Genomic DNA, 12,276 nt, shown 5'->3' on the forward strand with positions numbered 1-12,276 from the left:
TTGTCTATACTATGTGCCCTGTGATTGGCTGGCCACCAGTCCAGGGTGTACCCCGCCTCTCACCTGAAGACTCCAACACCCCCCGCGACCCCGGTGAGGATAAGCGGTAGAAAATGAATAAATGAATGAATATATGTATGTGTGTATGTGTTGTGTCTGAAAAGTAACGGGACTGGTGTCACAATTTATTTAAGTCCAAACAAACAACGTGGTTTTTCACCTTCAAAGTACTCCTCAATTCTATTGCACTTTTCCATCCTTCTATGCACTGCAGGAAGGATTCATCTGGACTGCCCCTCAGCTCTGTCGTTCCAGCGCTCTTGATGGCCTCCACAATGTGCTGGATGCTCGGGGCATTGTGAGCAAGTGCATTGTCGTGGAGAAGCAGATGAGTTTTACACAAAAACGGGTAAAAAAAAAAAGAATTGAGATTACAGTTACACATTCCCTAAATATCATGCTAGATGATAACACAGATGTTCTAATCCCTCTTTTGCCCATAGCTCATACAGCACACCCAGTCCCGTTACTTTTCAGACACACCATATGAGATATTTGTAACATTTCAAAGTATCAAATATCTTAGACTAAAAAAAAAAAAAACAGGTACTGTATGGGTTGAAATGTGAATGGTCCCCTTACATAATTCCTAGTAACAATGATGAAGTCTCATGTGGGAAAACCTCAGTGATTCACACCATCAGACATTACAATAAGTTAACTAAAACTTTGATTCATTATTCTGAAAAGCCTTTTTGTTGGCTGAATACTCATTTTCTTCTTTGCCTTTACGCCTGCGGAAATATGAAATATTTTTGTTAAGTTTGATTGCAAAAGAATCAATTCTGGAGTGTACTTGTATGGAAACTCACCTGCAGATTGTCTGCATTTGCGTGATGGTCTCAGGTAAAGGCTTCCCAAACGTCTCTGGCAGCAGGAGACAAAGGAGAGCTCCTAAAATGCCCAATGTTCCCATGAAGATGTACGGAAGGGCTTTGTAATACTGGCCTGGAGAGACAACATTGAGGCAAAAAACCTGTTTGCACACCTCATTGGGAATCAAACTGTACGACACACCGGTACTCACTGAGGTAGATAATGAAGGGGGAGATGATGGTTCCAATACGAGCGGCCATGGAGCAGCACCCCATGGCTGTGTTCCGAATAACGGTGGGGAAGAGTTCGGAGGTGACGGTGTACACCACGCAGAACGCAGACGTCACGCCAAATTTGCCCAACATCTCCAGCAGCACGGCCACCCACTGTAGATCTGCAACGTGCATGAAACCATTCGTGTTGGGATTAGTAATTAGTCTAATTTACGCCAAGAACACCCTCCGGTATTTTGGCCATTCCCGCAAATTCAAACAATCCCCAAATATTTGTTCAGTCCCCGCAACTTAACTCACATATTGGTCATTTTCACCAATTGAACTTGAGCCCTCAAATATGCACCTCAAATTGTCTAACCAGCTTTGTATATGGTAATGGTAATGGTAATGGTTTTATTTCATTTGAACATGCATCAGATTACAATTGAATGCATCACATAATCAGTTCACAGTTCCACATGTCCAAAAGGAGTAGGAAGAAGCAAAGCTTATTAAAGCCTACCCCTCCATCTGGTACTTTTACAATCAGTAACTGTTACATTTGTTCACTTCCTGCTTTCCATAATACAGTTTAAGGTTTTTTTGTTTTTTTTAAAATAATGTACCTCGTACCGAAGTATAGATATGCAATTTGGACGATTGTGTGGACTTTATCCAGCTAGAGTTGGTAAGTTAATCAAATTAATCAAATGCATTAGTTATGACGATTCACCATTTGCAACTATGTTGTGTGGAAATGCCAATTTTTCCTGGATTAAAAAAAATTACCGCAAAAAAGATCAATGAAGTAAAGGATAAACAACAGAACACGATACATGCACAAACATATATATATATATATATATATATGGCGATATTATAATGACCCTTAGGGGTATTATGTGTTATGTTTGCGCACGTGTTGCAGTGGAGAGATATGTTCCGGGGTTGGGAAGGAGGGGGGCAAAGGGGTGACAGACAGGAAGTGAGGCAGAAACCACATGTTAGAGAGTTGTTGGCGTTGGTTATGGCCGTGACAGTAGCCCTTATTAGGAAGCTTTATTATTTATTGTTTATTATTTATCCATCCATCCATTCATTCCCTTAATAAAAAAACGGCTGTTGTTCCGCCCGTCTGGTCTGCTGTTTGGCTGAGGGTAGAGTGTTACAATATATATATATACTATATATATATGATTAACAGCTCCAACTGAAGATTTAACTCCGTCTTAAAGCTAAAAACTCTTATTTACTTAGCGCTAGTTTTGTAGCACAACATTTGACACACGTGTAAATATCATACTATTACCAGCCACGAAGGGGTGCGTTCAAAGACACCACGTCATTTCAGTTATACTTCCATGATTTGAGTGACGCCGCATTATGCTTCCGTCTGGCGTCATGACAGAGGTGTGGCTTGACATGATTGCGCTAAAATGTTCCAGTCGAGTGGCAGCCAAGTTGGAGGCGCATTACTACATCTAGCACATGTACACCACCAGAGGGCGCTGTTGTTTCAGTCATGACATGCAAGATTATTGTTTGACTTGACGTTGATGCATCAGTTTTAGTTTCGCACTGAGTTGCTGACTATACAAAAGATGTAAAGAAATTGATATAAACAGGAAGCCTAACGACTAACCGACTGGTTCCTCCTTGACAGGAAGTCAGGTGTCATTACCTATGGGACTGAGGTGAACGCACAGGATCATCACTCCGCCCATCAGCAGCGTGGACGACTGGCACACGCGGCGGTAGCAGAAGTGCAGCAGCAACAGAGCGATCAGGTAAGCCGGCACTTCCGTCACCGCAGACAGGAAGCAGTTCAAGTAGGGGTCGCCGTGCAGGTTGGAGGTGTTGAGGATTAAAGCATAGTAACTGATGGTGATGACAAACCTGCGGGACAATGCATAAATACGGGAATGATGGCATGGAACAATGTACTGCACGTACACCCTTAATGGACAGCTTGGAAAAAAGTGGGCTTCTCTACACATCTTAAAACACCGGTCTGACAACCATTCGTCAGTTTATAGACGTGGGAGCTGTAAGTTTGATGTTGTTTTTCTGCGGTTCATTCAATTCACTAACCTAGCATGACACAATGTTAGCACTGTAGCTCACGTGGCTATGCTAGTGTTGCTAATGTTTGTGTCCTACTTAATGTTAAGTTGTTGTATGTCATATATGGCATATATTCCCTTGGAAAAGTGCAGAGTTACAGTATATATGTCGGTGTATATGGCAATGGATGGAAGTGGTTCAAGTACACAATAACACCCACTTTGTTGGGGGCAAACACACCCACCCACAATAGGGCTGACTAAAAGTATTCAATCCCAGCATCAGCATCCAATACAGTGTTATGGACTCTAACGCTTAAGTAGAATTCCTGAAAAATATAATACGGAAGCGTTACGGTTAGTAGGGAAGATACAAAGAACTCACGTACCACAGAAGTGAGCACAACATGGTGATGTTTAATATGTTACAGCTCTGTATGATGTCTCGAATGTTGTATTTCTTGTCTTTCATCGTCAGTGCATCTTCAATCTGGAACACAAACAAAAGATTAGTATTTAGTTTTTTTTTTTACCTTTACTACAGTATTTGTATTATAACCCTTATAACCATTGTGTGACCACATGTAATAATGCATGTTAAAACTTTGAATTCGGGTTATGACCCCAAGTCGCCTCTACGATTGGAGTGTTGTACCAATTTCTGTCCAGCAGAGGCCGCCATTGTGCATTGTAGGAGACAGTAGGACAGGAGAATATTTGGGGACCCCTGGTATAAAAGGTCTTTCTGTACTACTTGTATTTACGGACTTTATTCGACGTGCAACACTTAGAATATTCTAACCTGTCGAAAACTTTCCTCCAAAGAAAACTTTATTTCGATTTGAATCAAAAGTGAGGAAAAATATGACCATTTCTCTAAAAAGGAAGAACATGACAAGAGACTTGAAGTGACTTAAGTGTGAGCGCCTCTTCAGGTCTTGGCCGCCTGAATCTAACTCCTCATCACATGCATACCTAAAACAACCTCAACCCGACGTACCTCAGCTTCTGTAAAAATTGCCTCTGGGATAGCAACGTTATTTCTCTTGGCTGCGTCTTTCAGTATGGCCTCAGCCTCGTCCACACGGCCTTGAGAGAGCAGCCAGCGAGGGGACTCGGGTATGAACCTGCAAGATGTGAAGCTGTGTTAATAATTGATATTTAGGTTGACAGGACTGTCATCTGTTTGTGTTGGTGGGGGCTGTCTGTGTGTGTCAAAATTTGTCGTGCACCCCGAGTAAAAAAATACCCCTTGGTTAGTTAGTGTCATGAATTTGAAGGTTGGACTCTAACCAAAACAGATGCTAATTTAATAATTTTTTTCATATTGATTTCACTTTTTCATTTCATATTTCATTTTGAAAAACACGACGGAATTGAAATCAAGAAATGACTAAACAGGAGGGTGCTGTCTCGCTGCCACATCGTGTCTTTGGTAGCACTCGCATCAAGAATCACAATTTCACTGAAGGTTAAAGTAATGTGTTATTAACGCAACAATACTTGTGCCGTCTTGTACATAAACCGAGGCAATATTTTGGTGTACATTGTGGAACTTAAAAACACGCTAACCAAAACACGCTAACCAGGGCGTATACAACATTCGAACTCCATTCATAGGTCAAAACAATGGAAAAAGCACAATAGGTCCCCTTTAGTAAGAAATATATTACTTGTCAGTAGATTGTTGTGTGTTTACACGTTCTCACCACCATAGCGGTATGTATATGAGTCCTGATGCTGCCATGGGAATCAGCAGCATCCGCCATGAGCGCAGAGCGTACGCCACCGGTGACAAGAGCATGTATCCTATGGCTGCGCTCATGAAAACGCCAAGGGAGCTGAAGACCACCCGAGATTTGGAGTTCAGGATTTCTGTTCCTAAAAGCAAAACATTCATCAGTCACTTTTAAAGTAGAAATAAGTCCTGATATAATATCCTAATAGCTAACATTAGAATTAGAACCCCGCCAAAACCGCAACCGCAGTTATGTTCTATTAAAATCCAAAAAGTCCATGACATACCCAGCACAAACGCGATGATGTAATTGGAGAACCCCCCAGCACCCGCGAAGAAGAAGATAAGAGCAAAGACCTCCCAATTGGGGGAGAATATCTGTGCCGTCACAGTCACCGTCTGAAGGGCCATCATGGTGAACAGGGCTGGTTTCCTTCCGTATCTGTTGATAGGCAGAGAAATCCCTTTTGAATGTGTCTCCAGCGACGATGTGGGGATGTTACGACGGCGTCACATCATGCACGCACCTGTCCGACAACTGGCCTGAGATGAACGCTCCCAAGAGCACGCCACAGTAATGGATGGAGGAGGACAGCGGGATTTTGTGTGCATTATCACAAACCAGGTCCCACTAAACAAAAAACACATGTCAATTATTTGCAATGAATGAGTCGGTTTATAAAACACATAGAAGTAAATTCAATTCAAGTTTTTTGAGTTACACCAGTCATTAAAAGAGAGGTCTTAAGAGCAGCTATGTAGTTTTTTAAAAACTAAATATGTGAGCGTCACAGGCAGATCGGGCATCTGGTCCGGAAGCCTTTTGGATCCCTCCCTGGTGAGGTGTTCCAGGCATGCCCAGCCAGCCGGCCGACCCCCTGGGAAGGCCTAAGACACGCTGGAGGAATTATGTCTCACAGCTGGTCTGGGAATGCCTCTGTCCTCGCCCCCCCACGGCATCACTGAAACGAAATCTGGGCTTCCCTACTGAGACTGCAGCCCCTGAGACCCAAAAATGGAAGAATGAAAACTAAACATAAAAAACGACTAACCAACCAATAGTTGGTGATCAGACTTTAAAACTAGTAGTCAAACTGTTTGTTTTGATTGTCTAGCCAAAGAAACGATAAACCAACCAATAGTTGGTGATCAGACTTTAAAACTAGTAGTCAAACTGTTTGTTTTGATTGTCTAGCCAAAGAAACGATAAACCAACCAATAGTTGGTGATCAGACTTTAAAACTAGTAGTCAAACTGTTTGTTTTGATTGTCTAGCCAAAGAAACGATAAACCAACCAATAGTTGGTGATCAGACTTTAAAACTAGTAGTCAAACTGTTTGTTTTGATTGTCTAGCCAAAAAAACGATAAACCAACCAATAGTTGGTGATCAGACTTTAAAACTAGTAGTCAAACGGTTTGTTTTGATCGTCGAGCCAAAGAAACGACAAACCAACCAATAGTTGGTGATCAGACTTTAAAACTAGTAGTCAAACGGTTTGTTTTGATCGTCGAGCCAAAGAAACGACAAACCAACCAATAGTTGGTGATCAGACTTTAAAACTAGTAGTCAAACTGTTTTGATCGTCTAGCTCAGGGGTCAGCAACCTGCGGCTCCAGAGCCGCATGTGGCTCTTCAGACTCTTTATTGTGGCTCCCTTTGCGATGCTTGAATATTTTTAACACCTGAGTGGGGAAAATGCACGTCTTTTGTAATGAGTTTTAAAAAATCCAACTTTGTCTGAGACCATGAATGCATCCTGAGTGAGTTCTGACTGCTATCCAGTTCAGTACATGAAGAAAAACAAGTAATACTTACCTACAAATCTAAAAAATAAATTTGAGATAATTTAAAAACAGCGGCATGGGAACTTGTTTTTACGTTTACAGTAGTTTACACATACATTTATGTAAGTTTATCTCCAAAACTAGCAAGAGTACTCCAACTCGTCTTTTCTTATCTGAACTACTTTGATACCCCCAAATTCCCTCCAATGTTGTTTTAAACATACTATATGTTTTGCGGCTCCAGGCTATTTTTCTTCAGTGGGCATTGGGTAAAATGGCTCTTTTCATAGTAAAGGTTGCCGACCCCTGGTCTAGCTCGTCTGGTCCAGCCAGCCCCGTGTTCCGTCTGGACTCGAACCAAGGTCCGACAGAATGAGAGCTGAAAGTGTTGACATTGAAATAAAAGCCCGGACTGAAACAGAATGTCCATTACGGTTCATAGGGCGTCAAGGAGCATTTACCAACATATGCTAAGCTGGCATCCATTACACTAACATGTCTTTAGTTATGTTGCTTTAGGAATGTTGCATGATGACCGCGTAGACCTTTTGGACTGGTCTTTAGTCGTCTTTTGTCTCGCTTGATTACATTTTAAATGAATACATCCTCACATTCGCGGGCAACCTTGGTGTTATTTCACTGCAGCACTTGTATTAGTTTTCCTTAGCTCAGACTTTGTACACAAATCTGGAAATATGCCCAAGTTATTCCATTGATGCATCATCTTAGATTATCTTCAAAACATTTCCCAAATTTCTCTGGCTCACCTCGGTGACAATGGTTGACTCGTAAATATCTTTGCTGTACGTCCACCCGTCTCTGCAGTTCTCCAAAGGAATATCTGCCACATTGATGTCCACGTTTGGGACAATGCCATTCTGCGAATAGTTCTTGATCATCTCCAGGTTGAGTCTCGAACAGGAACTGGGCTTCTCCTCACCGTCCACCGTCTCCATGGGGATGGTCACATTCCTCCAAGCCTCACTGAGGTTGGAGCTTTCGGGGATGTAGCACTGGTGAGGTGGGGTGTCACCGACAAACACAATATAGATGCTAATGAAGCCATTGGGATAAATGCTGATGGCCAGCGCTAGGAAAACCCTACGTTGAAAGGCTCCCCAAGAGCCCAGAAAAGATGTGATGCTGTCATAGTCTCTAATTTTCTGGTTGGCCATCATTAGCCTCTTTGTTTCTAAGTTACCGTCTGCGCTGTTAAAAGCGACTAAAGATCATGAACGTGAGCTTACAGAATATGAAGATCATCTTGCGTCACACGCTGGTTACACAATTTCAAGCAAGCCTGCACTTGCTTATGTGGTAAAAAAAAAATGCCATCCAGGGAATTGGCCTTGTAGAAAGTATGTTAATATTTAGTGAGGCATTGTAAAACGGTAATAAATAATCACTCTTGACAGGTCACGTTTTCCCCCCAGTTTGGTATGTGCAGTCTATATCAGTCCTGATGCAGCCTTGGGGGATCAGCAGCGTCCACCATGAGTGAGGACCGTACGCCATGGGTGGCATGAGTGTATCCAGTGACCGAGCCACCACGGTCATTAAACGCACCAAACTTTGCACAACCGCTCAGAAAGGAGTCCAGGCTGGTACTGGTGGATGGTGGCTCTTTATTCATTCAGTGCTTTAATTGTGACGTCTTACACATTAAGTAAGATATATTAGACTGCATGCACTGCTAATGCTAGCTCTTGAACCATGGGCACGTTGACAGAAGCTCCCAAATACGTAACCTGTCGTTAACCTAGCGGTTGGTACCCAAATTTTTGGTCGCAGTTCAAAGTAAATAATCAGCCGATATACAACTCACATCTAAAAAAATTGTATCATATATCCATCCAATTCATTTTCTATGCGACTTATTCTCACTTATGTTGCGGGTATGCTGGAGCCTATCCCAGCTGTCTTTGGGAGAGAGGCGGGTACACCCCGGACTGGTGGCCAGCCAATCACAGGGCACATATAGACAAGGTAACACATCACATAAGTTAGCTACTACTATATACGTAGCTTGTTATTTCAAAGGGCTGCACGGTGATCGAGTGGTTAGCACACAGACCTTACAGCTAGGAGACCCGAGTTCAATCCCATCCTCGGCCAAAAACATGCTAGGTTAATTGGCGACTCCAAATTGTCCATAGGTATGAATGTGAGTGTGAATGGTTGTTTGTCTATATGTGCCCTGTGATTGGCTGGGCACCAGTCCAGGGTTTACCCCACCTCTCGCCCGAAGACAGTCTGGGATAGGCTCCAGCACCTTGTGAGGATAAGCGGTAGAAAATGAATGAATGTTATTTCCAAATGCCTGCAACAACAATATGAACTATGAAACAGTCGACTATCTATTATCGGCTATCTCCTTCTCGACCTTCTCAACATATTTTTTGCATCGTGCATGTTGGCATTATGTGTTGTTAGCATGGCTTTTTTTTTTTGTACAAGCTACAGATTACATCTGAGTATTTCGGCATCTCAAACGCACCACAATAGCACTGCATGTCATGTTGTCGGCTTCAGTTTCGATGTAAAATGTTGAAAAGATCAATAACAGCTGGCACGGAAAGTATGTGCGAATCCATCATGCATCATACAAGATTGCTTTTGTCAGATAGTAAACCCCTTGGAGGGCCGCTTTGTACTTCTGAGGCACCGCTATTTTTCATGTTGTGTTCATGGTGTCGGTGTCATGATATATTAGGACAAGTCTGCAGTTCAGTTTGTCAAATCCAGCTTTTTTTTTTTTAGTCGTTCTTACTTCCAGGTGTGCACAAACTACAGTTAAATCTAAAAAAATTGACATAAAACTAACAAAGAAGCAGACAATTATTGGTATCGTCCATTCCGACTATTCTTCAAGGTGCTTGTAGTTTTTACTGAATTTATGGAAGCTCGCACAAGACTACTATTATTTGCTATTATTAAAGTATGTGAAATGTAACTGCACCAGGCTTATCGACATGCATGTGTGTTGATTATCAGCCCCGCCCCAAGCAGTAAACTGAAAGTGATAACACAAACACCCCGAAGCCAGGGATTCACATGTTTTTATCTCCCTGGAAGATAGGACGACTAGTAGATATAAAACCGGGCTTAATGGTGCACAATCCTTACTTGTGTACTTGAAACTTCTGTTGACATTTTGTTGGAAGAACATTTCAATATCTGACATCCATGTCATATTGTGAAGCATGGGTCATTGCAGGAATAAAATAAGATCGTAATAATAACGGACATTTGCCCTGCGAATGGATGGGAGACCAGTCCAGGGTGTACCCCGCCTCTCACCTGAAATCAGCTGGGATGGGCTCCAGCATATACCCCATGACCCTACTGACAATAAGCGGCATTGAAAATGGATGGACGGATGAATGACTCTTATGACATTTTAGCTTGATTTTTTAAACATTTTTATTTCTTTTTATTAACTGTACTTTGTTTTTATTTTCTATTTCGTTTTTTTAACTCCAGTATTTATTTCAAGTATTTACATGTATCCATAATATGTTTGTATTTAATATGTTCACTTAATTCATTCATTTTCTACTGCTTATCCCCACAAGGGTCACAGGCATGCTGGAGCCTATTCCAGCTGTCTTCAGACGAGAGGCGGGGTACACCCTGGACTGGTGGCCAGCCAATCACAGGGCACATATAGACAAACAACCATTCACACTCACATTCATACCTTTGGAGTCGCCAATTAACCTAGCATGTTTTTGGAATGTGGGAGGAAGTTGGAGTACCCGGAGAAAACATGCAAACTCCACACAGAGATGCCATGTAATGGCATCGAACTCTGGTCTCCTCGCTGTGTGACCTGCATGCCAACCACTTAAACCGCTGTGCAGCCACCTATTTATTTATCATTAATTATATTTATTCTTATTTATTTACTTTTGTTACATTTTTTAATGTTCTTTTTGTAATCTTATTGCATTTTTTAATATGAATATTTTTGTGTATATATAATAAGCGGCATTGAAAATGTATGGACGGATGAATTGCCTTTGAGAAAATACAATTCATTGGACTCTTGCATTGAAGAAATTGCCGCCAAAGGCACCGTCTGGTTCTCCATCCGTATGACTTGCCAAATATATATATATATATATATATAAATATATATATATGGCAACATGTGTCTAGAGTCCTTCCAGCTCAGTTCTTGCATGGCATTCTTCCATGAATAACGCTTGTGTCGCATTCCAGCAGCTCATGATTGACAGCCGACGGTTCTTGCTACGCAGTACGTCTTTTCCATGAATTACACTGTCTGCCCCCATCCCTTATTCATTATCTTTTTACATGCTTGTCACAGATCATCAAACAAACCCACATATTCATCAATGACAACACAACTCAACACAAAATTCCGTTTTTCAATGAAACTTTATGTTATTAAGAGAAAAAAAAAGTCCAAACCTGCATATCCCTGCCTGTGTGAATACTGGATCTTCTTTTATGAGGCCTTATTGTACTTTACTGTAAGGCTACGCTGGAAAGTGATTGAATATATACGTAGGATATATAAATAAAGGCATTCTATTCTATTCTATATCATATACGTAGGTCATACTGCATGATCCAAATGTTTCTATACATTTTGGGCCTGAAATCCACACTGAATCCCCCCCCGATGGGATCATTTAATCCAGATGTTTTGGATCCAAGTGATGCCAATCCTAATATAAAGTTCTGAAACTGAAGATTTGGATTACGCGATCTAATCTGATTATCTCATCTGTTTATTTTTTTTGGAAAAACACGAATCCATCTGTTCAATCCAAGCGGATTCCTTTTAAAAAATGGGGCCAAGGTTATCCTGGTTTATCCATGAGCCGCTTGCATAAAGGTGGGTTCGGGGAAAGTGAGATACGTTGTGACATGAGTTACCACGGATCCTGCCTCAGGTCCAGGATCTATTTAATCTTATCCCTCATCTCCGTCAGTCCTTACCATGAATGGAACTCTATAATGAATCAACTGGCCACATTATCATTATTATTATGACACATATTATTATGATGGGTGGATGGTTGTGTGTGGTTTGCGCGCAGGCCACACAGATATAGAGGACCCAGATTCGATTCCCCGCTTGTGTATTTGCATGTTCTCCCTATGCATGTGTGGGGTTTCTCTGGGTACTCCGGTTTCCTCCCACATTCCAAAAACATGCTAGGTTAATTGGGGACTCCAAATTGTCCATAGGTATGAATGTGAGTGGGAATGGTTGAAGACTTACACATTCTATATATCAAATACACATCACATAAATATTCTTTGTTTTTATTTTATTTTTGTCATAAATTATTCATTGACTCTTATGACATTTTAGCTTGATTTTTTAAAAACATTTTTATTTCTTTTTATTAACTGTACTTTATTTTATTTTCTATTTCTTTTTTTAACTCCAGTATTTATTTCAAGTATTTACATGTATCCATAATATGTTTGTATTTAATATGTTCATTTATTCTAACCTATTCATTTATATGTCATTCATTCATTTTCTACCGCTTATCCATGCTGGAGCCTATCCCAGCTGTCTTCAGGCGAGAGGCAGGGTACACCCTGGACTGGTG

General features: G+C 41.3%; 1 protein-coding gene across 1 annotated transcript; it reads right to left on the bottom strand.

The window, feature by feature from the left end:
• Positions 1-114: 114 nt before the first annotated feature.
• On the bottom strand, positions 115-7,854 carry LOC131140692 (organic cation/carnitine transporter 2-like). The gene is made up of 10 exons (XM_078793244.1): positions 7,447-7,854; positions 5,420-5,523; positions 5,180-5,334; positions 4,864-5,035; positions 4,155-4,281; positions 3,544-3,644; positions 2,773-2,987; positions 1,088-1,270; positions 873-1,008; positions 115-794 (listed from the first exon to the last, which is right to left on the bottom strand). Exons 1-10 carry the CDS (start codon positions 7,852-7,854, stop codon positions 722-724), a joined length of 1,674 nt encoding a protein of 557 aa, XP_078649370.1. The 3' UTR covers positions 115-721.
• Positions 7,855-12,276: the final 4,422 nt, after the last annotated feature.

Source organism: Doryrhamphus excisus, linkage group LG9, assembly GCF_037039965.1.
Source record: "Doryrhamphus excisus strain RoL-2023G ecotype Guam linkage group LG9, RoL_Dexc_Guam_v1.1, whole genome shotgun sequence".
Taxonomy (NCBI): domain Eukaryota; kingdom Metazoa; phylum Chordata; class Actinopteri; order Syngnathiformes; family Syngnathidae; genus Doryrhamphus; species Doryrhamphus excisus.

Bases quoted from the DNA above. Each gene is read 5' to 3' on its own strand.
- LOC131140692 (XM_078793244.1), bottom strand. From the start codon at position 7,854: ATGGCCAACCAGAAAATTAGAGACTATGACAGCATCACATCTTTTCTG. The intron at 3,645-4,154 runs GTACGTCGGGTT...TTTGTGTTCCAG, and splicing joins CAATTTTTACAGAAGCTGAG to ATTGAAGATGCACTGACGAT. The intron at 795-872 runs GTGAGTTTCCAT...ATATTTCCGCAG, and splicing joins CAAATGCAGACAATCTGCAG to GCGTAAAGGCAAAGAAGAAA.